The sequence below is a fragment of the Myotis lucifugus genome, unplaced genomic scaffold (genome assembly GCF_000147115.1).
Source record: "Myotis lucifugus unplaced genomic scaffold, Myoluc2.0 scaffold_100, whole genome shotgun sequence".
Classification (NCBI taxonomy): domain Eukaryota; kingdom Metazoa; phylum Chordata; class Mammalia; order Chiroptera; family Vespertilionidae; genus Myotis; species Myotis lucifugus.
In genome coordinates, this window is record NW_005871148.1 from 1,596,052 (window position 1) to 1,623,521 (window position 27,470).

A 27,470-nucleotide genomic window follows, 5' to 3' on the forward strand; every position below is an offset into this window, starting at 1 on the left:
TTTCTTCCCTCTTAGCGTCCATTTATCTGATGACCATTGCAGGAGTGGATGGGATGAGTGTTGGGAATGTTGTTAGAAAGAGACACCCTGGACACCAAATGGAAATAGGCTATGAACAGTTTTGTGGCCAGTTATCCCAGAGTTTGATTCAGGCTGCAGAGTATGATTGGTGCTGGCTGCTGTCATAGGAACAATGCCCACAGCTGTCTCTGGGGTGAGCTTTGATTCCATACAGGTTTTGAATAGTGTCCCAAGGGGTGAGATGCAGAAGCAGAGGAGGTGTGGTCTTTGTTGGGGAGGAAAGGGTGGGCAGAAGCGTAAGTGGTCCTAAATCCATATTGAGGGGAGCAGAAAAGGCAAGAGCCCTGATGCCTACGGAGAGGGCAAGGTGGGGGCAAGCAGAAGTGGTTCTAATCTGTATTTGTGGATGAGGAGAGACAAGGCAGAAGCGGTCCGGCTCTGCATTTGGCATCAGAGACTAGAGCTGGTTCTGGTTGGGTGTGGGGCCAAGCAAAGGCAGAGGTAGTCCGGGTGTGTTTTGGAGTCGAGCCAAAGGAGGAGGGTCCTAGTTCACCGCTGGACAGTGGCAGGAGCTCTCGCTTTGCTCTCACCCAGTAGCCTCCAGAGAACCCTTCCTACAGCGCTTCCATCACCTTCCCCATCACAGAATGTCCCCAATAATCGGGCTCCCAGAGCTGACTTGGCCCGAAAGCGCAGACGGGCTTCTCCGGGTTAGCGAGAGCTCAGGATCGGACCAAACGGCCTCATTCACACCATGTTTTTCCTCCCCCAATTCTGCAAACAGCCTTCAGCCCTCTTCCAACGCTCCGCCACCCGCTTCTCCTTGGGGCGCCCGGAACCCGCGGTGAGGCGGTTGGCAGGCCTGGCCTTAAAAAGTTCCCGGCCGGCTCCGCCTCGCCCGGAGCGGGCTCCACCCTACGCCCAAGACCCTGGCGGCTACGGGCTCCTCCCAGCGCTGCGAACTACAAGTCCCAGCGTCCCTAGCGCGTGCGCTCCCGCCTCTCCCGCGCCCTCCAAGGGCGCCGCCTTCGAGTCCGCCAAGGGTGCCTCTCATTGGTCTCTCCACCCTGTCAGTCACCTGAAGTATTGAGGGGCGGGTCGGAGATGGAGATCCGGATCCGGAGCCGCTGAAAGGCGGAAGTGGAGGCCGGAGACTCCGCCGGGGGGAGAAGAGTGGAGCCGGTCCGAGCCCTGGCCCCAAGTAACGCCGCCGCCCCAAAGCCGCCGTGAGTGTCCCCGTCCCGGGACCCAGTGTCCCACTCGCGTTGAGATGTCTTCGGGGTAGCTCTTCCTCCCGCTCATTCCGGCTTAGAGGGAGACTGACCCCTCCCCCGACCCGTAGCCCCCTCTTAAGGAGTTCCCCAGGCATCAGGCCAAGAAGGGAGCTCTTCTTTCCTTCCCTTACCTGCCTTTCGTGCGCCTTGGGAAACTCTCCTGGCTCCCCTCTGGCCTGTCCAGTCCAGGTGTGGGAGGGAGAGACCCTAAGTTCCGCTCCCTCTGCTCCCAGAATTGGAGGAATCTTTGCCAGGTGTGAAGGGACCTGTCTCCCTTCTCTTTTAGAGGTGGTGAGGAGTGCTGTCTGTCGCCGTTTTCCTCTCCCCCTTCCCACAAAAACAGTTGTCTCTCCAACCCTGGAGGGATTTTGTGTCAATTTCCTGGAAGGGCGGGGGGTGGGGGTCCTGGGTGAGACCGTCACACCGCACAGGCTCGCACAACTCCTTACTTCCTCTCTTTCCTCGAGCCAGAGCACCAACCAGATCTCAGCTGAGTCCAAGCAGGAATGAGCTGTCTTCTCGACCCCAGCCCTGCCCCCTAGTTATGTTGTTCTCTAGTTGTGTTATCCAATGAGTGTATCTCCCTTCCTGCCTCTGAAAATTTTAGCTGAGGTTTGCTCAATTCTGGCTACAGCTCAGGGTGGATCTGCCCATTCATTATCTTCTCACTGCTCTCCTCCTCCCTCCTTGCTCCAGGCTCAGGACTGTCCTTCCAGAGCACGTGAGTGGCTTTCAAGCTGCTTCAGAGGGACTGCTCCTCCTGGGACTGCTGTCTGCTGGTCTTTAGGGAGGAGGAAAAACAAAAAACAAAAAATGAAGAGCCTGGAATTCAAGGGTCCTGGGCTATCTCTTTCAAACCTCCCCCCACGCCCCCAAACACACACATACCTCCCTTATCAACAGGTAGATGCCACTTCTAGTTCCAGATATCTCCAGTCCCTTCTGGGCTTGAACAAATTGTAGATTACAGAAGAATAAATGGAGATCACAGTGGCACCTTTGGGTTCTTAATGTGCTAATTTTTTAGCCCAAAGAACATCCATACATGCCAGAAAGTGCTGATTCCCCCAGCCTTTCCAAGAGACAGCCCATGCTGACATCTGATCCTTTTCTATTGCTTGGGACTTAGGTGTGTGAAATGGCTGCTGCCTCAGATCTAGCTGGGAGGTTCTTTGTTATGTGACCAAAGTACAGGCCAGAGACTGTACCTTAATGAGAGCAGCCTGACTCTTTGAGGCCACGGCTGACCCTAGCTATCTACAGCAAAGGAAGGGAGGGAAGGCCACGCTATCTTTGGGAATTTCTTCAGTGTTCCAGGCTATCTTTACTGCCCTTGGATGCTACTTACAAGGGCTAGTTGCTTTCTTTTTTTTTTTTTTTGCCTTGAGATCTTTGTGACTGCTTCTGGACTGTCACCAGTGTCTGATTCCTACAAACTTTTGAGCTAGACCTTGGATGCACTTATTTCATTTTTCACTGGACAATAGAAGCACCTTCCTTATTAGGATCAACAGTCAGATCACAGGCTCTCTATCCATCTGGGCTTCTTTGGAGGGTCACTGGAGACTTCTGCAGGCAACCTAGTTTCTCTTAACCTGGTTAGCCTGTGCCTCTGAGGGCAGAGCCAGGGAGGCCTGACTGCTCACCAGGCCTGCTGACCAAACTTACCTCCTTAGTAGGAGGCTGTGGCTTCTGGAACTCGGGGAGTCTCAGGATGAAGCTGACCAGTCTTCCGAGGGGACCTTCATTGTCGGGACATGCTCTCCCAGCTCCGATTCTGTAGTCGGCTTTTGAAGGAGACGCTGTCCCTTTTGGAGAGACAAGGAAAGCACCAGTGCTCCGGGTGGTTAGGCAGCCACTTCTGGCATCCAGACATCTCAAGAGATCTGACACTGCTTGGCAGAAAGAGAGGGCTCTGTGTGGGGTAGAAGCCCCTCCTCTGTGATGCCCTTCCTCTCCCCTCTTGCCTCTTACCACTAGTAAGCCTTTTTCTGCCTTTATACTACAGAAGGGTGGTAACAACTAATTTTCAGAAGTTCTTTTCAAGTTGCAAAGTTCTTTTCACACATGTTCCTCATTAAGAGTCCTGGGAGATAGTGGGATTTGTACCTCCACCTCAGAGATGCCACCGAAGGAATTGAAGTAGTTTCCCTTGGAACATACAATTGGAAAGTGGTAGAGCCGGGACTTGGGATTTGGGATTCAATGTGCCTCGACTTCCCTAATAGTGGGCCCTCCTTTGGTCTGTTTGTTAAAGGAATGAACATGCAAAGCGAACAGCCAGTGGCCCAAATACACACCCTTTAGCATTCCGCATCATTGGGATCCTCTGCTTCTGGTTTTTGTCCTCTCTCCTACCCTACCCTCCCAACCTCATTCTTGACCACCTTTTCTTCTGCCTGTGGAGACCATGGCAGCTATGACTCCTTTGTCCCTACTCTGTATGGGCCAAGAGTTTGCTGATATCTGCATGCCATTAATTTTGTAGGAACCTGAAAGTCATGATGGCTAGGAAATGAAAGTAAAAGGGAGTGGACCCGGGGATCCCTCTAGACCAGTGGTTCCCAACGTGGGGCACACGTCCCACAGGGGGGCAATTTGAGTTTTTAAGGGGGGCAATTCGAGAATGAGTAAGTAACAGTGAATTTTTTGCATTTTTTATGGTTCTAGGGGCCTCATATACAGTATATAAATATATATTGTGACATTTATGCATTTCAGTTCTCTTATATGTTTTGAAACTTTATTTGCTATTTTTTCATATCACTTCATATTATTATTTTTTTTAACAATTTCTTAGTGATTTCTTCCTCAGTACTTCAGCTGTCCTTTCGTTCTTTTATTTTTCTCTTTCATGGATGCCATGTTCTTTGGAAGCTTGTTTAGAGCATATTAATGGCCTTTTAGGCTTCTGCCACATGGATAGGAGTTCACTTTCTGAATAATAAGAATTAGCCCTAGCTGGTTTGGCTCACTGGATGGAGCGTCGGCCTGCGGAATGAAGGGTCCCAGGTTCAATTCCGGTCAAGGGCATGTACCTTGGTTGCAGGCACATCCCCAGTGGGGGGTGTGCAGGAGGCAGCTGATCGATGCTTCTCTCTCATCGATGTTTCTAACTCTCTATCCCTTTCCCTTCCTCTCTGTAAAAAATCAATAAAATATATTTTTTAAAAAAGAATTATATGCCACAGGGCAGGGGCATCAGGATTTTAGAGATGCTTAGGTGGGGCAAGGCCAAAAAAGGGTGGGGAGCCACGGAGTTAAGGGCATGGGGAATCAGCAGAGCTGGCTTCTGCTTAGCCCCCTGACTCCCCTTTGGTGCTGCTTACTGCTTGTAAGTGGGAAGAATGTAGCTCTCCACCAAGAGCTCTTTTCACTAGAATTTACATGGAAAGAGAACAATGTTTACATAAATTTAATTCAGCCTCAACAAGCAAGTACTTCTTAGAAAGAACTTTCTTCTAACCCTTGCCCTGTAAACAAAGAGGTAGTGTGATGGGGTGAAAGGCACGAGAGCTTTAGAGTAGTCAGACCTTGGAATTGTATGTTCGCAGGCAAACTACTTCAGTTCCATCTGGACTCCCCCACTTACCAGTTGCATGGCCTTGGGCTCGTTACTTGACTTTGCTGAGCCTCTGTTTCTTCTAGTATAATGGGGATACAAAATATCTTGCAGAATCAGAAACAAGAGGTAAAGGAGCTAGCCCAGCCCCTGGCACAGAATAGATACTCAACAAAATAACACATTTGTGGGTCCACGGGGTTGTTGTTTTTTTAATCCTTACCCCAGGATATGTTTTTTCATGGGTCCCAGAGAGAGGAAAGGAGAGGGAGAGAGAAACATCAATTGGTTGCCTCTAGAAGGAGCCCTGACTGGGACCAAAGCTGCAACCTGGGTAAGTGCTCTGAACCGGAATCAGACCTGTGACCCTTCAGTGCATGGGACAACACTCTAACCAACTGAGCCATACCAGCCAGGACAGGTCCATGGGATTTTGAAGGTACATGATAATTCATCCCTGTGATTCCGATTCAACATTTTTAACAAGTATCGCTGTGATGCTAATCCTTTGCTGGACGGTTTCACATATTTTCTTGTTTCATAGATATTAAACAGAACTGTTGTGGGTTGTATTTCCGTTTTACCGAATACAGTGCTAACTAAGACCATGCTTATGTTTCTCCCACTGGGGTTCTCGGATCCTGCTGGGGTCATGTGCTGTGGATACTCAGAGCCATAGACCAGATGAGGTCTTGCATCTTGAGGCACTTCAGTCTTACTCAGTTTTTTGTTTTGTTTATTTATTAATTTGGGAGAGAGAGAGAGAAACATCAGTTTGTTGTTCCACTTATTTATGCATTCATTGGTTGATTCTTGTATGTGCCCTGACCAGGGATCGAACCCCAACCTTGGCGTAGCAGGATGCTGCTCTAACTAAGTGAGCTACCCAGCCAGGACCAATCTTACTCAGTTTTAAACATTTTCATATTAAAACAGTCCTGGATCTATTATAAATTGGAATGCAAAGTTTGCATGAATATAGCTAAAACAGGAAACTTGAGGACAACATTTTGGTTACAGCAGACTTCTTTGGATTCAATTCCCAGATTCCTAGAGTTTGGCATTTTCCCCCCTAACTTGAGTCTGGGTTACATTTGTTGAGGCCATTTGAGAAGGACTGCTTCCAATAGGATTTGTAAATTAGGATGTCCCCAAATCCCGGGTAAGAGTGCCTTGAAAGAGCCTTGGCAGAGGAGGAATTAGACTATTTCTGTGGGGGTGTCCGTCTGGCATTAATAGGCGCTGCTATAATAAGAGATTCATTTTTCAGAGTGAATGTCCCCCATCTCCTGTATATGGAAACAACAAGGCTCTTCTCCACTTCACCTGCCTGGGAGCCCCACCTCCCAACTTTCTTAATGTTCAGTTAGAATGTCACTTCCTCCATGAAGCCTTCCCTCCCTGAGAGAGGCTAAGGGCTTTCTTCCTCCCTTTGCTTTCCTCCAGTTGCACCTTGTCTACCTCCTGTCCTGTGTGGAGCCCTGTAGGGGCACTGATCATGTCATGTTTTTATCAGTGTGTTCAGTCCTGCCAAGGTGCTCAGCATTGTAACTCCCACTGTGGCTGTTTAAGGGCAGCCATTCCCATCTGCCCCTGAAGCAAATGCCTACCCATTTCACACTTCCTAAGTTCACACGTCTTGGATGTGGCGACCTGGAATTCACACTCATCCATCTGATCCCAAAGCCCGTGCCGTTTTTTCAGGCCTTCCACCAGAAAGTGGCTCACAGGTAGAAGAGCAAACAGGTAAATAGGATGAGTGTTAGGTGTAGATTATCGAGGAGATGGGGAGGAGGCGGGGACAGGTCACAAACTAAATTCCAGAAAGCGGGGCTTTCCATACCTCCATTGCCATGAAAGGCTTCACAGGAGAAGGCTGGCGTGGCTTTGGCTGTCCACAGTCCTCTTGACTAACTTCTACCGCATGTGCTTCTGCAGCTGCGTGTGGTGAGGCAGCAGGGACCCCGGGCCAGGACTGAGCAAGGGTCAGTGGAAGTGAATTTAACTCTGGTCTGTGGGTGCTACTCTACACATCTGCATAAGGCTCATTCTTGAGAGGTTGGACTTAAGAAAGTGGCACCAGCAGCTATAACCTACCGATGTGGCCTTTAAACTCCCCTGCTATGTACCTGCAGGATTTGGGTATTATTCTCTGCTCACCTAGACCATATATATGTGTGTGTGTGTGTGTGTGTGTGTGTGTGTGTGTGTGTGTGTGTCTCTATATATAGATATACTAGAAAATTCACAGTCTGGGACCCTTGGGGGATGCCCACCTGCTGGCTTAGGCCTGCTCCTTGAGAACAGATGATTTAAAAGAAATAATCATATCCTTGGGTAAGGATTTTTTAAAAAGGTAGTGGTCGCATGAAAATTCACTGCCAGCGGGGCTGAGGGGACTGGGGGACTCTGGCGGCAGGCACACCTGCTGCCCCCCTGGCGGGGATGAGGGGACTGGGTGCCGCCATCTTTGTGAGTGCATGATGGTCAAATAGCATATTACCTCTATTATATAAGATATATTTATATATATTGATTGATTTCAGAGAGGAAGGGAGAAGGAGAGATAGAAACTTTAATGATGAGAGAGAATCACTGATCCGCTGCCACCTGCATGCCCCCTACTGGGGATTGATCCTGCAACTCGGGCATGTTCTATTCCTGACCAGGAATAGAACTGTGACCTCCTTGTTTATAGGTAGATGCTCAACTACTGAGCCATGCTGGCTGGGCTGCTCACCTTGACTATTGCCAGGGCTCCCACCAAACCTATCTACTTACCCCTCAGCCTAGCTCCCTATAAAATTAACTCATCTTTATGAACATGAGTTTATAGTAACTAGAGTCTTTGCATCTTTTTTTGTCACAAGATGAGCTGCTGCCTCTTTTTTTTTGTTAATCCTCACCTGAGGATATGTTTTTATTGATTTTAGAGAGAAGGGAAGGGAGAGAAAAACATCATTGTGAAAGAGAAACATCGATTGGTTGCCTCCTGTACATGCCCCAACCTAGGTATGTGCCCTGACTGAGAATCAATCCTGCAACCTTTTGGTATACAGGATGACACTCCAACTCAAACCAACTGAGCCACCTGGCCAGGGCTGCCTTTTTTTTTTTTTTTTTTTTAATGAATAATAGTTTAATTTCAGAATACTTTCAGAAAAATTATGAAGGTAATGCAGTTTTCTCATAAACTCCTATGTCCAGTTTCCACTATTATTAACATCTTACATTGGTATTGTACATTTGTCACAACTGTTGAACCAATGTTGATACATTATTAGTTAAAGTCCATACTTTATTCAGATTTCCTTAGTTTTTATCTAATGTCCTTTTTCTGTCCAGGATTCATGACATTTAACTGTCATATCTCCTTAGGTTCCTCTTAGCTGTGACAGTTTCTTAGACTTATTGTTTTTGTTTTAATATTTGTATTGATTTTTAGAGACAGAGGAAGCGAGAGGGGGAGAGAGAGAGAAACATCAATGTGAGAGCGCAACTTCATCAATCAGCTGCCTCTTGCATGCCCTGCACCAAGGATCGAGCCCACAACCTGGGCCTGTACCCTGACCTGGAATTGAACCAGCAGCCTTTTGGTGCGCGGGAGGTCCAGCCAACTGAGCCACACCGGCCAGGGTGATTTTCCTTGTTTTTTATGACCTCGACAGTTTTGAGGAGTACTAGTCAGGTATCTGATACTTTTCTCATGATTACATTGGGTTATGACTGGGTTTTTTGGGAGGAAGACCACAGGTAAAGTGCCATTCTAATCACGTCCTGTCAAGGCTAAATACAATCAACATGCTTTATCACTGGATGTCAGCCTTAGTCACCTGGCTGAAGTGGTGCTGGGCAGGTTGCCTCACTGCAAAGTTGCTGTCTCTCCTCCCCCTTTCTTACTGTCCTCTTTGGATGGAAGTCACTCTGTGTAGCCCACAGTTGACGAGTGGTGAGTTATGCTCCTCTCCTTAAGGGCAGAGTATTTACATGGATTATTTGGAATTCTTGTACACAAGAGGTTTGTCTGTTCTCCCCGTTTGTTTATCCAGTTATTTACATCAGTATGGACTCATGGATGTTTATTATACACTTGGGTTTATAATCCAGTACTACTTTATTTTATTGCTCAAGTTGTCCCAGCTTTGATCATTGGGAAGTCTTTCAGGTCTCTTTGACTAACCCCTTTCATAGTGAGGGCTTTTGGTTTTCATTTTTTGAGCACTTCCTTACTTTTCAGCACTATGAGATGATGCTCCAGGCTCACCTTGTATATTTCCTGCCCCAGTCTTAGAATTAGCTGTCTCTCTGAGGCCACTGCCTTTTAAGCAAACATTTCCTCTAGATATGTTAACGTGGAGTTATGTGGGTGGATTCAAGTTGTTTCTCCTCTTGATGGTTAGTCACAGTCACTGAAGCCTCCAGTGCTGGGTAAGGTGGGGAGCTGCACCTGGGAAATCCACGATGTGCGCCCTGGCCGGGTGGCTCGGTTGGAGCATTCTCCCGTACACCAAAAGGTTGCGGGTTCGATTTCTGGTTGGAGTGCGTATAGGAGGCAACTGATCAATATTTCTCTCTTACAGGACTATTTCTCCCTCTCTCTCTCTCTCTCTCTCTCTCTCTCCCTCCCTCTCCCCTCCCCCCACCCCTTCCTCTCTCTCTAAAGTCAATAAAAAAACATATCCTCTGGTGAGGATTAAAATAAAAAAGAAATCCACTGTGTGAGAATCCTGGGAGTTGATCCCAACAGCAGTCTATTGCTTCTCTGCTCACGCATTCATACTTCTCATACCCCTGCCTAACGCTTTGATCCAGAAATGGCCAGATTTGGTGTTTACTCTGGAGTCTGCTATCCAGTTGGGGTGATGAAGTAATAATCGTTCTCTATTTCAGGCACTAAGTTCTCCAGCCAAACCTTCCAGGACTCTGGGTCTCACAAGAGAGTCCATGTAAGTCTGGGCCGGCATTCTTTCCCTGCCATTCAAAAATGGACCATCCCTTTGGGAGGGTTTGTGCAGGGCTTATGGCTCTAGGCAGGCTCGCGGCAGGCTGTCCCGGTGAGCTGTAATCCTGAATCATTGACTCGCTTAAATCCTTCTATTGTACTGTCATCCCTCCGAAGGTGTGCAACTTGAGTCCTACTGGAAACGCTAAGTTGGAATCTTGACTGGAGTTGGTTTACAAGTCTCTTGCCTTCTATTCATAGCTCCATGTGTGTCCCCTTCAGGGGGCTCTGTCAGGAGCACCCACACAGGGGAGGGCGTGGGTGGCCTCTCTAACCCTGGCTTCTTTCCTAGTCATCAAATCGCTCTTTGAGCTACTCAGAAGACTGGTGATTAATGACACCAATTTCCAAACCTCTATTTTCAGCTGGTTTTTAAAAGGAACCCTGGTTTCTTTGTCAGCTGTCCTAGTCCTGTCCCTTCCCCCTCTCCACAACTGAACTACTTCTTCCCTTTCCTGAATGAGGCTTTGAGATGAAAGGGAGGGCATTTGGGCTTTAAGATGCTTTGTTTTGTGGGGCACTTGTTTTAAGGGGCTATAGTTTGCATGGTTCGGGGCTTCAACTCAATGCTGATTTTTTTTGGATGGTGTCGTCTCTCCCTCCATTTTTGTGGCTTTGGAAGCCCGTCTTCGTCTTCAGAGAATACAAGGTTAGGGTTGTTGACAGGACACAGGACGTTAGGTGTGATCTGGTCCTTTTCCTAGGACACTGGTGAAAGGTGTTTTAGACTGTTAGGGCTGCTATACCAAAATCCTACAGACTAGGTGGCTTATAAACAAGGACATTTATTTCTCCCAGTTCTGGCAACTGGAAGTCCAAGATCAGGGTGCTAGCATGGTCAGGTTCTGATGAAGGCCCTCTTCTGGTTGCAGACTGCTGACTTCTCACTGTGTCCTCACATGATGCAAGGGTCAAGGAAGCTCTCTGGAGCCTCCTTTAAAAGGGCACTAATCCCAATCATGAGAGTCTCTACCCTCATGGCCTTATCTCCCAAAGGCACCACCTCTCAATACCATCACTTGGGGATTAGGATTTCAACGTGGATTTTAGGTGGACACAAACATTCAGACCATAGCAGTTGTCCAATTCAGAATTCTCTCCAAATGAGGGACACTGAAGAATGGAGTCCAGGGAAACTGGAAGCAAAAGGAATTCGTGAATAGTACCTGAAGGTTTCGATTGAAGGATCCACTTCTTTCATAGGGACTTGGAGGGGCAGGGGCGTCCCTGCCCTTTGAACATTCACTGAATGCTTGCTCTGAGCCAGGCCCTTTGCTAAGAGTCTTCCATGCATCCTCCTCCCAACAGCCCTGGGAGATGGATACTATTCTCTCCATTGCGTGTGTGAGGAAATGGGTTCAGCGACACAACACAGGGTCACAAGGTGGCTCCAGGACTTGCAGTTTGTCTGACTCCAGCACTTGTGCTCTTCACCCGTGTGCAGAAGGAACCTGTCTGGGATAGTGAGGTATCTCCTTTGCTGGGCTGTAGCTCCTCTGCTGGGCGGTGGTTCTCTTTGGGGATCTGAACCATCTGGCAGATGGGTATATATTTAAGCTTTCAACTGTCCCATTTACTTGCCAAACCTAACCAGGCCTATATTTCAGGCTCACTTCATCACTTTTTATTTATTTATTTATTTATTTATTTATTTATTTATTTATTTTAAAGGAGGGGCATTATTTTTTTAATTGATTTTAGAGAGAGGAAGGTAGAGAGAGAGAAAGAAATATCGATGACCCAGGCCTGTATGGCTCCGTTTGGAGCATCATCTGGTACACCAGAGGGTAGCAGGTTTGATTCTCATGATTTCCCGTCAGGGCACATGCCGGGTTGCAGGCTTGATCCCAAATAGGGGGCGTGCTTGAGGCAGCCTATGATATTCCACTCGAACCAGGGAAACCAAAACCTGGGCATGTGCCCTAACTAAGAATCAAACCTGCCAACTTCTGGTGTTCAGGATGATGCTCCAACCAACTGAGCCACACCGGCCAGGACGTTTCATCACATTTATGAGCACCTACTGTGTGTCAGGCTTGATGTTATGTGTGCTGTTAAAACAAAAGAAACCCACATAGTCCAGCCTTCAAGAATTTTGTTTTGTGACCCTTTTCATCTGCAACAATGTCCTTCATTTCTCTCACCTTCTTACTCCCAAACCTCCCAAGTTCTCCAGCCCCTCCACTCAGCATAGTCTTTTGAAAATTTGGGGCCATGGAAGTAGAATGTGATTCATTCATTGAAACTTGTTCAGACCCATTCATTGCCTGATTTCTTCACCTGGCACCATTCTACATTTTGTTCAGCAAAAGTTAAGAAAGAAAAAGTTGGCCTAAAATATTGTTCTTTGGCGCCCTGGCTCCTGAGAGCAGCCATTGTCCCTCAGATTTCACGCTGGGAACTTTGGCCTCATTTGTCGTTTGGGCAGCCTCTGACCACAGTGTGTGTGGTAGCTGAGCAAGAGGAATTTGGTTTGCTGGTACCTGATACCCACTTCTCTTTCTCTGCTCTCCTCTCAAACACAACCTCTGTCTTCTGCTGTCTGTGTAGGAGCTGAGGGCAAAACAAAGAGGGCAATGAAGTAAATTGGTTTTCTTGTAATTTTTGTAAAGACAGGAAAGGTTTATGAGAGGCGTCTGTTGCAGTTGTTGGTATGAGTGGCTGGATGAGCAGGTGCTGCTGATGACACTGATCCTCAGCAGAGGTTCTTGGAGTCTTTCAGAGCCTGGGGCAGTAGCAGAAGTAATAGCTGTCCTGGCTGGTACTCCTGGCCCCTACGAGTTCCTCCTGAGACAGAGGGGAAGGTGGACCCTGCATTGATGAGAGTCCAGTTAGAACTGTCCTAATTAAATAGTAACTTCATGAGTAAAACAAATACAGGATGGTTGTGAGGCTTGTGAATCAGCAGGGATCCTACGTCTATCTGACTGGCTTTCACATAGCTTGTGCTCCATCCTGGGACCATGGCAGGTATAGGTTGGGGCCAGGGAAGAACCTGTGCCTTTGCTGGCTCTCTTCTTAGCATTTCACTTGGCACTGGCAGGTGAAGAGTCGGGGGGCGGGGGCGGATGTGAGACATCGCACAGCCTCAGTTCCATCCTCTCCATGCCCTGTAGCTGGACATGTGTGTTGATTTGTGCTGCAGAAAATGCCACATTTCAAATTGAGCTTTTGCTTGAGGTGTCATAGAGCTGCCCTAGTTGGAACCAGAAAATTTGCCACAGCCTTGCTGACTGAGCTGTGCCGAGTCAGAGACCAGGACCTCCTAGGGAGAACAATCTCTTGGGAATACCATTATCAGGGCCTAGGGCCCTGGTGCCTCTTACACTCAGAAGGACAAGCCTTGCTGGGACAACTGCAGGCTGTCCCCTGTCTGACTGGCCTTCCTCCCTAATCTGTTACCCAGATGCCTGGCTCCTCTGTTGTCCACCAGGACCAGTGAGTGAGTCCTAGAGCAGCCCATGAATCCTGGGGACCTTCTGTGGACAGTACGGGTAGAGCACACTGACCAAGCTGTGTCAGCAACTACGTGGAGATGTCCCTCCCAGCAGTCTTCCTCCCTGTGGGTGCAGGAGGAGAGGGAACAGGGGTTGGAGGTTTCCATCCTTGGCTTGAAGTTAGTGCTGACGCTGCTTCTCTCAGCCTCCCCGGGGAACCCATCTGTTGTCGAGAGCTGAGAAAGCAGCTTGGAGCTCAGGGAACGATTTCGTGGTGTTCTTGCTGGGGCAGGGCCGGAAGCTGGGGATCAGTCTCTCAAGACGCCTTCACCTAACCCAGCTTAGCATCAGTCCTGAGTGGCCCATCAGGCCTTCCCGCACCAAGGAAAGGGCTGCAGAAGCAGCTGTGCTCTGTCCTGGCTGACTCCTGGCAGAGCTCTAGGTTCAGCCTGGACATTGTGGTAAAGGACCACTTGGTCATGGGTATGCAGGATTTAAGCTTCCTGGTGTTCCTGCATGCTGGTCCCTTTTGCAGGCATTGGTGCCTCAGCTAGAGCTTTGTGGACTCCACCGGGGGCTTTGATGTGTTATCTAGTGCAAGTTCAGGCACTCAGTCTCAGAAGAGTCTTATCATTGGGAGGGGAGTGAGAGGAAACCGATCCCAGTTAAGAGAACTGGGAGGCTAGGAGAAGATTCAAGGGCCTTCCCTGTGGTATGGGGCCCAGCTCACTCAGAGTCCCCTCTGGAATGATTTACTTCCCTTGCCCCTGGAAAGAGAGTCATCTTGCTGTGGCTGTGCAAGGACTGCACCCCTTCCTCTCCTGCTGCCATTTTCCCTGAGCCCCCTACTTCCTGGAAGGATGAGGAGCCCCAGCCCTGGCTTGATACACCCCGTCAGAGTGCCTCTTAAATCTCAACCTGACTTCCAGGGCCAAGCTTCCTCTGTTATACTTTCCAGGGGGGACATGGGTCCTATGGAAAAACCCTCATTTTTTTCATATTTAAAGGACACATTTTATTAAAGCGTACATAGAAGGTGGCAGCCCCCATTCCTCTTGGTGGGTGGAATGGTATTAGTAATATTCTTGGGTTTCCTATGTCTGATGGGGGAGTTAAGAGCCCTGAGCTTGGGCTCTGCCACCATCTGGCTGTGACCCTGAGCAGCTCACCTGGCCTCACCTTATCTCCTCCTCTGTCGTGGGAAGAGGAAGATTAGGTCTTCAAGGACCTTTTTTAGTGAATCAAAACTAGTTAGCTTCCTAGTGTAATAAACCTGCCCCTCGTTGGAACCTTACCTTCAGCCCAGTACTATGCTGTGTAATGCTATGCGCTGTTTCATTTAACCTTCCCAACAACCCTGTGTGATTGGTGATACCTTTTTATAGAGAAGGGACTGAAGCTGACAGCAGTTGCTCGTCTGATTTGGCCAAGGTCACTTGGCTAATAAACGGTAGAGCCAGGCTTTAACCAAACCCGGTTCAGTCTCCCAAGTCCTAACCTGCTAGTTGTGCTGAGGAATAGCGAGTGGATACTTCATGTGGCTCAGGGGTTGTGTTGCTTCAGATTCTTCTTTCCTCGGGGTCTGCAACCAGCTAGAGGCCTGGGTAGTCCTGCTGTGGGTCTGCCCTCTGGTCCTGTGGCGGTGTGGTGATTCTCTCCTTTGAGGAAGAGCTGTGGGTAAATCATCCCCCAGCTGATCTGAGCTTTTACACGTCTTCCACCTCCTTTGAAGCGAAGCACCTCTCCTCCTGTGTCCCGTGTTTCCTTCTCTTTAGCTAACAAGTTGCTTCTGCTTATCATCTTCTCTAGCCCAGTGCTTGGTTGTTAAGTATTCAGGAATGCGTTTTTCCAGAGTAAAGTGCAGCTGAAGAGTCACTGGCCAGAGCCGCCTCCAGGGCAGGCTGGGCAAGGTCACTTGGCTCTCATTGCCCGCCCCTACGCCCCTTTCCAGCTAACCTTGAGTGAGTGAGGCTCCAACCCAGCCTCTGGTCAACAGCGTCTGATTGGTTTTCCTAATCAGCTCACCATCCAAGCTGTGCTGGGACTGTCAGCTAGAGGAAGTCGCTGAAGCAAACAGGAAGCGTGAGAGACACCCCTCAGCTGGAATTGCTCACCCTTTCACCGGGAAGGACACAAAGTATGAAGTGGGTGACTTCATGGGCTAGAGAAGAGACTCCACCTCTAGAGATTCTGATTCCGATGGTCAGGGTTACTTTCTTTTCTTCTTTTAAAAATATATTTTATTGATTTTTTACAGAGAGGAATGGAGAGGGATAGAGAGTTAGAAACATCGATGAGAGAGAAACATCCATCAGCTGCCTCCTGCACACCTCCCACTGGGGATGTGCCCGCAACCAAGGTACAGGCCCTTGACCGGAATCGAGCCCGGGACCCCTCAGTCCGCAGGCTGACGCTCTATCCACTGAGCCAAACCGGTCAGGGCCAGGGTTACTTTCTTAATGCCCAGGGCGATTCTGATGAAAAAAGTTTGAGACCCACTAACCTGTAGTATCCAGAGCAGAGGAACCCAAAGCAAGGAAGAGTAGTGTCCTGCTTTTCCTTTCTCTTTCTCTCCCACCCGTGGCCCCAGAACTGGCTGGGCATCTGCCCATTATGACTGTTCACAGGGCCAGAGTGTTTAGGAAATTGGATCCCTTCTGCCTTTTCATATGCATCGTGGTAAAAGGTGTAGCAGACCCCTTAGTGCTTGCATTCATCCTCATCCCCTGTGAAGAAGTGAGGTTGGGATAGTGTTCGTTATCTGTGGCCTCTAAACAAACCATGGTTCTGGTTGGGAGGGTGGGGAAAGCAGGGCACGGCAAAGAGCATCTTTGTCATGGGTCCAAAGCTGTACCCATTTCAGCAGCTTCATGAAAATATCCATGAGTGCCCTAGCCAGTTTGTCTCAGTGGATAGAGCATGGCCCATGGACTGAAAGGTCCCGGGTTCGATTCCAGTCAAGGGCAGGCTCAACTGTGTGCGGGAGGCAACCAATCTATGTTTCTCCCTCACATAGATGTTTCTCTCCCCTTTCCTTCCACTTAAAAAAAAAAATCAATGGGAAAATATCTTCATGTGAAGATTAACAAAAAAAGAAAGAAAATATTCAGGAGGAAATTTATCCTACTCATGTATTTTTCTTGGTGTTGAATAAACTGTTTTGTTTTTTTAAAATATCTTTGGCCCATTCTGTATCTTATAAGAAACTTTAGCCACAACTTGATCTCTTAAAGAGAATCTGACTTTTGTCTGAAGGAAGACATTTACTGTGCCATTTTTGGTTATAATTCCATCAGCTGATGGCACCCTGGATGATTCTTGCCACTGGTTCAGGAGGAAGGATTCCCACAGTGAGATTCCCTCCCCTAGGCGGCAGTCCAGATCCATGCAGGACTTCACCTGCTCCGGAGGGGAGGGCTTACAGCTTCCCGGGGCTCTGGGTGTGGCCCTCTCCTATCTTAGACGCCCCCTGTCTGGATGTGCCCTTCATGGCAAAATCAGCCGCCTCCATGCTTTCTCGTCTGGCAAGGTCCTCCGACTCTGTTCATGTGATCACTAAGTGGGGCCAGGAAAACCACGAGGCAGCAGGCCATAAACAGTGCTGGGTGTGCCTACTGAGGTGTCTCTGGCCTGGACGGCAGGACCAGCATCCAGGCAGAACATACCACCAGCCAGTTCGTGCCAGGCGGAGCACCTGTAGCACTTTAAAACATACAGATACCGGGCAAGCCTCCAAACCTTCACCGGAACCTCCAGGGGCTGGCTGCACATGTGATTTTGATGTGCAGACAGAGTTGAGAACCATTGCATAAGCGTTACTTGCCTGTCCTTCTGACTTGTTAAAAAATCAGATTCTGCCCTCGCTGGTTTGGCTCAGTGGATAGAGCAGCAGCCTACAGACTAAGGGTCCCAGGTTCAATTCTGGTCAAGGGCACATGCCAGAGTTGTGGGCTCGGTCCCTAGTGTGGGGCGTGCAGGAGGCAGCCAATCAATGATTTTCTCTCATCATTGATGTTTCTATCTCTCTTTCCCTCTCCCTTCCTCTCTGAAATCAATAAAAAAATTTTAAAAAAATACTGCAAGCGTTTTTAAAAAAAATAAGATTCTGTGTGGGCAGATTTGGAAACCCACTTGTTGGACAGGGACAAAACTTAGATATTACCTCTATTTTTCTTGTAGGTGCTGGTAGCCAGGGTCCCAACTGCTGTGGGGTTTTGTTTTGTTGATTTTTGGAATCAGAGTCTTCATTATCTGGTTCCCTCCCCCACTCGTTCATACCTCCTTCTTTAGTGCCCCAGCCACACTGCTGGTTGGCCAAGATTCTGTCACGTGAATTCATGGTAATAACCAACTTGTAATTCCATCGTGTTTCCCTCTGTTGCTGTGGCCCTGAGTGGCTCCTCCCTCTGTTGGGAGTACTCAGGGGAGGGAGGGTCACCGTGATTGCTGGAGCCAGACCCTGCGGGGCCAGCAAAGCTGCTGCCACCAGAAGCGTGTCTCATTCACCCAGCCCCCCAAAACCCAACACGAGGGGGGCATTGTCTCCATCTTGCTTCCCAGCAGGGAGAATGGTGGGCATTGTCTCCATCTGTCTTCCTATCAGGGAGAATGGCAGGGAGGAAAATGAGCGTGCAGGCAACCTAGGTTTGTGGACGAGGCTCTGTCATCTGTATGCTGGGTGCCTTGAGCAGGGCATTTAACACCTGAACGTCAGGCTGTTCATCTGAAAAGCCTTTGTCTTAAAGGTTAGAGTAGACAATGGTTGTGCAAGTGCTCAGTAAATGTTAGCTGTCTCTGAGAACTATTTCATTTGGTAAGCACTCTGAATTCCCAGTATGTACATAGGCATCGTGAGGAAGGCATCTCAGAGAAGCCAGAAGCACAACTCTGTCTCAAGGGCCAGAGAGTCTTGCAAAACCATTGATGGGAGCGAGAAGAGAAGGCACCTTAAACTATAAAATACTTCAAAACTGGCACTTCTTGTCCCTAATTGAGATTCCCTCCCTCCACCCTTCATTCTTCCTTCCTTGTCCTCTTGGGAAAGAGGTGGCCGCATTTCAAGCCTCTTTTCCTTTGGTGCTGCCCAGAAGGGAAGCCCTTGTTCCTGGTTAGTGAATCATTCTTCCTGACGCTCACTTTTTAAACACGTTGCTGGGAGAACTTGGACGTGAAAAACGATTTGAGGTTGCACAAAGCAAGCCCTTTGCTGTCAGCTTCTCACACCGTGCAGACCACTGCTCCCTACAAACATCCCCCTGCTCGTGTACACCCCCGTCCTACCCTGACTGCACGGGAATGTACTCCCCTTGCTCAGGGGGCAGGGCAGGGCTTCCGTGGGATCCTGTTCCAGAGACCCCTCCTGCAGACTCTCCATTCATCCAAATCTTTCCTTTGCAACTTGAGTTCAGATTCTGTGTGCAGTGTTCAGGACATGATATCTACTCACAGCACTTCTTTGTAAAGCACTGTGTATGTTCTGATAGCTTTTAATGTACCTCTTCTAGAGGCTTCTGAAGATAGGCTCCTCATCCTTTGCCGTTCCAAAACTTAAAAAAAGAAAGCTTACACCTCCAAAGCTATCACAGACCGAGTGACTAAGATGTCCTTGCTGGAACACCAGCTGCTGGGGGTGCAGGTCTTGGTGTCCCGTGTTTGTCTCCGCCCTCCCACAACTCCCCCTTATTCTTCCTCTGCGTCACCCTTTTTCTCTGCCGGTAGAGAATGGAACTGAGGTCTCTATTTAAAAGAGAAGTTTGGCAGCCGTTCTGACCGCCAGCAGAGCTCTGGCTTTGGTGTGTGTTTGGTTTTTTAATGTGTGTGAAACTCTGGCCCATAAAAGTGAGAGAACTGTGGGAAGAGGCTCAGGATGAGACTTGGATTCCAGTGCACAGTCCAGCCTTAGACTGAGAAAGTTGGTCAGTCCTTCTGAAGATGGCAGGACAGAATGACTATTTTAATAACTTGCACTCAGCCAGGCCCTGGTCCCTGAGCGCCCACAAGGTTGAGGAACTTTCTCCCGGGACTCCCCGTGCCCTGCTTGGCTTCCCTCTGGCTTTGCACAGAGGTGAGCTGTGATTTTAGCTACCAGACTACAAGTTCATTGTTTGTTGACCTAGATCAGTGATGGCGAACCTTTTGAGCTCCGCTTGTCAGCATTTTGAAAAACCCTAACTTAACTCTGGTGCCGTGTCACATATAGAAATTTTTTGATATTTGCAACCATAGTAAAACAAAGACATATTTTTGATATTTATTTTATATATTTAAATGCCATTTAACAAAGAAAAATCAACCAAAAAAATGAGTTCGCATGTCACCTCTGACACGCGTGTCATAGGTTCGCCATCACTGACCTAGATCCTAATGTCTTCCTGGGCGGTTTTTTTTGGTACCATAGTGTTGATTCCACTGTCACCAGGCTGACACAGGCCCATTCTCCTGTGTGTGTCTCTCTGTATGTGAATGTACACATTTGGGATAGGGAAGTCAGTGTGTTTGCTCAGAAGCATGAGCCTAAAGTTGGGAGACCGCTTTTCTCTTTACCACTCAGATGGTTGTAGAGCAAATACATGTGTGGTACAGCCTAGTCAGGGCTCTTCTCCTAACTCTGGGGGCAGAAGCCAGGTCAGCAGGGAGGGCAGAGGGAGAGACCTGTGATTTAAGGGCTCACTGCACAATAGTTTCTGGACTAACCTAGTATTTCTGGTTTCTCCCTTGCAGTTGGAGGCCCCCCTTCCCACCAAGTGCCTCTTTGCTTAGCACCGGCCCCTGCCCTCACGCTCACTGGTACCGCTACAGCAGGACGGGCCATGGCGGGTCGGGGAGGTGCAGCACGACCCAATGGACCAGCTGCTGGGAACAAGATCTGTCAATTTAAGCTGGTCCTGCTGGGGGAGTCTGCAGTAGGCAAATCCAGCCTTGTCCTCCGCTTTGTCAAGGGACAATTCCACGAGTACCAGGAGAGCACAATTGGAGGTGAGTGGTCGCAAGGGAGCAGGGGTGGCTGCAGGAGGGCCAAAGAGATGCCTTGGCCGTGAGGAGAAGGAAGCTGCCTGCCCAGAGAGACTAAACACACCTGGGGGAGGGGGCAGCACCTTTCCTCATCTGGGTCCTGAAACAAATTCCAACAGCTGGTCTCCATGCCAAAGTCCCAAGAAGCTTCTAGTGAGAATTAGCTGGGAGTCAAAACTGACTTCCTCTCCTGGTTCTGCCTCTTTATTATTTGTGTGGCTTTGGCGATGACCCTTCCACAGACCCAGCCTCTGGGAAGGGAGAGGCTGAGTCTGGATTCTTGTGGGTTCTTCTTACTTTGCCAGGCCGTGCATCTGCCCTGGCCTCTCCCACTTTCCAAAATGGGGAAATGGCCTGGTGAGTGGCTGGCATTTCTGAAGCTGACCTTTACTCTTTCTTGAGTGAAGAGCCTCTTTGATTTCCCAGTGGTCAGCATTTAGGTTTAAAGGTCTGAACTCAGCCTCTTGCCTTGTAGCCAGTACAAACCTTGAGGGGCCAGGGCCGACCTTGGGCTTGAGTCATCTTTTCTCTACCCTCTTGGTTGGTAGGAGGTTTCCAGGCAGCTGGAAACAAAATGGGCCGTGTCAGCAGTCTTCTGCTGCCTCCTCAGCACTCGAGTCAGGAGCCGGAGAGGGGAAGTGGGGTGATGCCCCGTGTCTTCAGAGAGTCGGGGGCGGGGAGGCAGACAGGAGAGCAGGCTTTAAAAAAACAGAGTCCTCTGGGATCCTCTGATGGGTCCCGGGGCCAAGGGGACTCCCACCTGCCTGTCCCAGCTCTGGGACTTCCCCTTGAAGCATATACACAAGTGCTGCATGTTCCCCTGCCTCCTCAGGACAAAGATAGGGTCAGGTGTTACCTGACGGTCAAGCCACACGGTGGTCAATCAAGAGTGGGTCAGGGTCAGAGCTGGGGGTTGTGGCTAGCCCAGTGCACCTGGGTGGCAGGGCGGTTAGGAAGCTGGCCACCCAGCCTCCTCCGGGCAGGGGAACAGCGTGTACTTTCAGGCGTCCCCAGCACAGCTAAGTGTGTAAGTGTCCTCAGGAAACAGAAGGCCAGTGACACCCCTGGGCTGGAGCAAACAGGGACTCGGGAGGTTTCCAGCTGGACTGTTCTCTCTGAGGGGAGGGAGGAGGAGGAAGGAGGCGGGTGGGCCTGGCCCACCCTGCTGAGCTTAGAGTCCGGTTTCCCCTGGGCTTCTCGTCTCCTGCCCCCTGTATTCCTCTTCAGAGAGCGATCCTGAAATGGCGAGGTGCAAGCAGGCTTTCCTTCTCCTGCCCTTGCCCAGTGTGGTCTCTAAAGCCTGTACATTCTGCAGCCCCCTCGGCACATGTACGAAAAGACAAACTCCGCCTGTCCTCGCAGGCTGCTTTTCTGTGCCCAGCTCAGCAGAAGGCTTCTGAGTGCCAGAACCCCGGCTGCAACAGTGGAGCTATATGGGGATGGCTTCCCAGCTCCTCCTTGCCTGGTAACACCACCTTCCCTCTTACAGCGGCCTTCCTCACACAGACTGTCTGCTTGGACGACACAACAGTCAAGTTTGAGATCTGGGACACAGCTGGACAGGAGCGGTATCACAGCCTTGCCCCCATGTACTACCGGGGGGCCCAGGCTGCCATCGTGGTCTATGACATCACCAACACAGTAAAGATTTTTCCCTTACTTCTCGATCCTTGTTTCTGGACGGGGTCTGGGCAGATTTCCTCGGTGGTTTGGGGTGTCCCGCCAGAGTCTTCAGGCTGGTGACCTTGTAGACACCTGGCCCTGCCATCCGGAGCTTCTCTAGTGCGTGGCCTGGGCAGAACGCCTCCTCCGTCCCTTTGACATTCCGGCCCTGTTTCCCCAGGATACGTTTGCGCGGGCCAAGAACTGGGTGAAGGAGTTACAGAGGCAGGCCAGTCCCAACATCGTCATCGCCCTGGCGGGGAACAAGGCAGACCTGGCCAACAAGAGAGCCGTGGAATTCCAGGTGTGGGGGATGGACAGGCCGGGGGAGGAGTGAGCCAGCTGCATGGCTTTCCCCAGGCTACTCGGGTTTCAGGAAGGGTGACATTGGGAGGCAGCCGGGCGCTTTTATCTGCTGTCCTCTGTGACTCGAGCCTGGGCTGAAAGGAATCGCCTCTCCTTGTTTCTTGGCGGTAGGGTATGTGTGCATATGGATAGCTAAAGTGTCTGCTTATTTTTCTGTAAACTTTTAAGTGAAATTTACTGTAAAAGAAATACTTTTTTCACGTAATTCATGCACATAGTGAAATTTAAATAGTACAAGAAGGTATATAGAACTAAATTTAAGTCTCTAACCTAGAAACTCAGTCTCCCTTCCCCCAAGTTCCTCAGTTTCTGGTCTTTCCAGAAATATGCACAATGTGTGTAAATCCCTTTTTACATAGATGGGGATGTGTTTTACATACTGTATATTTAATTTTTTTACCAGTCCCAAACTTAAGGTTGTTTGTAATAGCAAAAGACTGGAAACAATGCTGTCAATATGTACATACTTCTGTGCTTTGTGGTTTTTTTTAATGTATTTTTATTGATTTCAGAGAGGAAGGGAAAGGGAGAGATAGAAACATCAATGATGAGAGAGAATCATTGGCTGCCTCCTGCACTGGGTATCGAGCCCGCAACCCAGGCATGTGCCCTGACTGGGAATCGAACCGTGTCCTCCTGATTCATGGGTGGACGCTCAACCACTGAGCCACGCCGGCTGGGCCATACTTCTTTGTTTTTGTTCAAATGTGCAACTGTATTTGTAGGGTAACTTTCTAGAAGTATTTCCTAGCCTAGTGATTTTAAAGAGCGAGAAGGTAGAATGGGCAGAGGGACACCTGATGAAACATCGGCCGATGTTTGTGAGCTAAGAGGTGCTGTATCTGAAGTGGGGAACAGGGTGTATGGTGCCCATGTCTCAGAGGAACCCAGAGTGGAAGGCTACAGGCCTGAAAACCCTGCATTGTCTCTATTGTGTACAAGGCACTGTAACCAGGGAAGATTTTTTATTCTGGGCCCCAGCCCCTGCCAACTCAACATCCTCAACATTTTCCTCCCGCCCACTTTCTCACCTCCATCCAAATCAGGAAGCACAAGCCTATGCAGACGACAACAGTTTGCTGTTCATGGAGACATCAGCAAAGACAGCAATGAATGTGAATGAAATTTTCATGGCAATAGGTAAGGTGCCTCTCCTCTCCTTCTCTCATTGAGTTAGAGCACTGGGCTGCTGTTCTGTAGTATGTCTGTGGAGTCTCTTCACTGATAGATCTTCCGCTATTTTCAATATTCTGATAAAATCTTTTTCTTTTTCATCTAACTCAGATATAGATAGTTCATCCCAGAAGTTTCTAAAACTTGGACTAAAGTCTCAACATTTCACTTCCTTACTGTTAAGCTTACCACCCACCTGAAACCCGGTATCACTCTTCTACCCACTACTTAGGATTTTTTAGCCCATTTAGCTCTGAAGTCAACCTGCTTGGTTCAAGTTCTAGCTCTTCCACTGAGAACTCTGGTCTTAAGCAAGTCACTTAACCTCTCTTTGCCTCAGTTTCCTGGAACACTCAGCATGTACCTGACACATAGAAGTGAAACCCTCAGTATGCCGGATTCTGCTCAAGTGGACTTGGGAGACAGTGTTAGAGGACCCCCACAAACACATTTTTCCTTCTCTCCCAAACAGCTAAGAAGCTCCCCAAGAATGAGCCCCAGAATGCAGCTGGTGCTCCGGGCCGGAACCGAGGTGTGGACCTCCAGGAGAACAACCCCGCCAGCCGGAGCCAGTGCTGCAGCAACTGAGCCCCCCTTGCCTGCCCACCGACCCCACCTCCTCCGCCTGAACAACCTGACTGGAATCCATTCTAACCAATCGCACTTAACTACTCGGGCCACCATGGGGGGAGGGGGCAGGGGGAGGGGGTCCACCATGATTTCTCCATATAATTTTGTTCATAGGCCGGAGTGAGTTATTCCACCTGCACCTTTCTGTAAAAATACTAATTCAATTTTAAGTCTTAAGTCACTTTTTTAATATATATGATCTCTTCCCACTACCTGCCCTTTCTGCTGTTCTCCCACTCTCCCTGCGTAACCACATGCTCCTGTTTCCCCCGCCCTTATATATGGGGAGGCAGGGGTTGGAGCAGTAACCCTTTTTCCTCTTGCTGATTAATCGGGCTCAGCAAGAGCATCCATATCCTTACTGTTTGGCGTGTGCTTGGTTCTGGGCCATGGGGCAGGCCCTAGGGGCTAGGGAAGGGAGAGACAGCTCTTCCCTTAGCTGGCTGGCTAGCATCAGGCTGCCGTCCCCCCTCACCCCTGACACACAGCTGGGAGAGAAACCACAGCATTATTGTGACAGCCACGAACCCATTGCCCACAGCCCACCCCATCCCCCTCATCCTTGGTCACCCTGACCTCTGGCTCTGAGCCCTGTTCTGACCAAATCACGATGATGAGTATTTGGGGGTGGGTGGGTAAGGGGGGAGTGGGCGGGAATGGAACCAACTTTTTCTGTATTTTGTATTGTATGTTTTCTTCAACATGTAACCAATCAGTATCTTGTCAATATAGTCAGCCAATGGATTGACCTCCTGCTTGTCTTGTCTTTCTCTGGCAGAATTTATCAGACTACATCCTCTCTAGCTTACTTGAAGTTAATTTAAAATGGACCACTGAATCTTGTTAAACAAAAGCTGCCCCCTCACTCCAAGCGAGGGGGTACTGGTGTCTTGGTAGCCAAGAAAAAGAGGCCCTTACTGTTACCAGTACTAATGGCATGGGAGTGAAGAGTGACCTGGAACTGAATCTCATCAAGTTTGAAGTTGCGGGTCCTGCATTTTCCTCTCCCTGACCACCTCTAGAATGTATTGGGGTGATTGTGCAGTTTAGATTTGAAAATATTTGGTCTCAAATCAAAACAACATACACACACACAAAAAAACACAAAAGAAAACAAACAAAAATAGTTGGTCTCTGAAACACCAGAAACAAGCTCTTTGGGGTTTGGGGTTAATCTGTATCAGGACCGAGGGCCTGGGTCCTCTACCCTCTTCCCTGAAGAGTAACACCAATGACCTGGAACTTTGGACTGATTGTAAGGCCGAGACAAGAGCCTCACACCAGGTCCAAGCCATCCGGTCCGTGGTCTCTAGTAGGCCCCCTGCTGGTTCTGGAACTAGGGGACGCTTGGGCCCTGCTGGCTCTCTGCTGCCCCCTGCTGGCGCTGCTGCTCTCAGCCCCAGCTATCGGTCCAAACAGAGCCGGGCTGAGTCGGACCACACCGCACCCCCCATCTCCCAGCTTCTCCCAGCACCACCACTTTGAGGTGCCTTTCTGGCCTTCCCCTACCTTCATCAAACCTCCACCTCTGACCCCAACCCCAAGAACAGACCACGGACACGAAGGCGGCTGCTCACTCTGGCGGTTGTTTATTGGGTCAGGCTAAGTTGGAACCCTTAGAGCGGTGACTCTTGAGTTTCGAGGAGTGTCCTGTTTGGGCTTCAGCGGAAGGCAGCGCCCCGCACTGGCCTCGGATACACAGCTGGCCCGAGGGTGTTAAGCAGCAGGTCATGCCGGCGGGATCCAGGTTCGGTGGTAGTAGCATTTGGCGGCGCATCTTCTGCGCCATGCGGTAGCCGCTCCCATCTGAGCCGTAGCGCTCCTTTTGCCGCTGGCCCGTCACCGTCAGGCACTGGCCGTCCACTTGCACCACCAGCTCCTCCGGGTTAAAGCCCTGGGCATCCATCTTCATCTTGAAACCGTTCTCCACGTGGACATTGCTCCGCACAGCTGACACATCGTCCCCGAGCCGCTGCACCGGCAGCGTGGCCACCTGGTTCTTCTGCCCAGTGCGGGCTGTGCTGGAAGACCGGGACGCCACCTGGCTCCCCTGGGGGAGACCGCTACCGACCCGCTGCATCCGAGTGAGCAACTGCTGTCCGAGGGCACGAGGCTCTGAGTCTAGCGGAGGCTCTGAGTCTAGCGCTCGGCGCTCGCGCAGGGGCGGGATCCAAGAGCGGAGGGTCCTCCTGCGCCCCACCCAGCTCCGCTCCTGCTCAGCAGCTCTGCTCTGTTCAGCCGGACGCCCTTCCCTTCTGCAGAGTCAGAGTTCAGGTTCAGCTGTGCACTTCCTACCTCCACGGTCAGGTTGTCATTCGCCCTGGCACGCCCGCTGCTGCTTTTATCCTGGATCCTTTCTTGGGCCCCTCCCCACCTCCGTCAGAGGGTCCAACTGGATATGATGAAGGAGGCCGGAACCATTACCAATGGACCCATTATCAGCGCAGGGTGGAGATGACATCGAGCCATCGGGACACCCCCTTCCCAGACTGGAGTGTGAACACAGGGTAATCCATTTTCCATTTTCGGGACGTCCTGCCTTTCTCTGACGAGGCACAATCCTGTGACACACTGGAGATTGGGAGGTGGACACATCATTCTGGCTTCCTCCATCCATCCTGGGCCTCCTGTGCTACAGGTGTGGGCTGGGCTCAGGGACCACAACGATTAAGATGCAGCCCTCAAGGTTCCCACGATGTTGAAGGAGAGCCGTTCCCAAACACAGGGGGAAACTCCCGCCCTCCTCGGCCTCTACTTCGTCCCCACCGTGGCAGCCTTGTCGTGGCCGCGACCGTGCCTCTGGTACTCACCACTTTTATAATAAACCCTTTTTATGGACGTATAACCGACATACAGAAAAGTGCACAAAAGGGTACAGTTGAATTATCCCAACAGGTCAAGAAATAGAACTGCTGCTGCTGAATCTCCGTAGCTGACGTTTGTCTCCGGAGACATGTGGGACAGGGACAGGGTAGGGATGGGAGGGAGACGTGCGGGCAGCCAACTCGACCTCAGTCCCCAGGCCTGCACTTCACCTGCGGGGCTTGGGAGGAGGGCAGAGCCCCCGAGTCCCCCCACCAGAACCCCAAGAGGACAGCGATCTTGACCGCCCTGGAAGCCTTCAAGAGAGAGGAACAGTGAGGAGGAATCCATCTGGGGTGCTGGTTCGGCCTCACTTGGCTGTCTGGGACCAAGAGACAGGATAGAAAAGTCTGGAAGGTGGAGGCGAAGGGAGCAGCGGTGGAAGACTACAACTCCCATCAAGCTCTGGGTCGGGGACGCCTGCGTACTGCGCGCCCGTTGCCCATGCGGCCCTAGGGCAGGGAGCGCCG

The 27,470-nt window shown here is 50.0% G+C and overlaps 3 protein-coding genes across 6 annotated transcripts in view; 2 read left to right on the forward strand and 1 right to left on the reverse strand.

Moving 5' to 3' along the window:
* The first annotated feature begins 1,091 nt into the window (after window positions 1–1,091).
* Window positions 1,092–24,887, forward strand: RAB5C (RAB5C, member RAS oncogene family). Of its 4 annotated transcripts, none has more exons than XM_014458853.2 (7): window positions 1,125–1,247; window positions 1,992–2,016; window positions 20,017–20,271; window positions 21,797–21,948; window positions 22,151–22,273; window positions 23,382–23,475; window positions 23,981–24,886. In XM_014458853.2, exons 3-7 carry the CDS (start codon window positions 20,106–20,108, stop codon window positions 24,094–24,096), a joined length of 651 nt encoding a protein of 216 aa, XP_014314339.1. In that variant the 5' UTR covers window positions 1,125–1,247; window positions 1,992–2,016; window positions 20,017–20,105; the 3' UTR covers window positions 24,097–24,886. The 4 variants fall into 4 exon arrangements, with proteins under 4 accessions (XP_006092450.1, XP_023612690.1, XP_014314339.1 ...); XM_023756921.1 differs by lacking the exon at window positions 1,992–2,016 and adding an exon at window positions 9,748–9,803 and having other exon boundaries at window positions 1,143–1,247; XM_006092388.3 differs by lacking the exon at window positions 1,992–2,016 and having other exon boundaries at window positions 1,092–1,247; window positions 23,981–24,887.
* Window positions 24,888–25,041: 154 nt separating this feature from the next.
* On the reverse strand, window positions 25,042–26,506 carry HSPB9 (heat shock protein family B (small) member 9). Its single transcript, XM_023756923.1, has one exon. It carries the CDS (start codon window positions 26,216–26,218, stop codon window positions 25,736–25,738), a length of 483 nt encoding a protein of 160 aa, XP_023612691.1. The 5' UTR covers window positions 26,219–26,506; the 3' UTR covers window positions 25,042–25,735.
* Window positions 26,507–26,833: 327 nt separating this feature from the next.
* The window catches only part of KAT2A (lysine acetyltransferase 2A), an 8,837-nt gene continuing 8,200 nt past the window's right edge, over window positions 26,834–27,470 (forward strand). Inside the window, 1 exon segment of the mRNA XM_006092464.2 lies at window positions 26,834–26,940. Within this exon segment, the coding sequence (XP_006092526.1) occupies window positions 26,834–26,940 (107 nt within the window).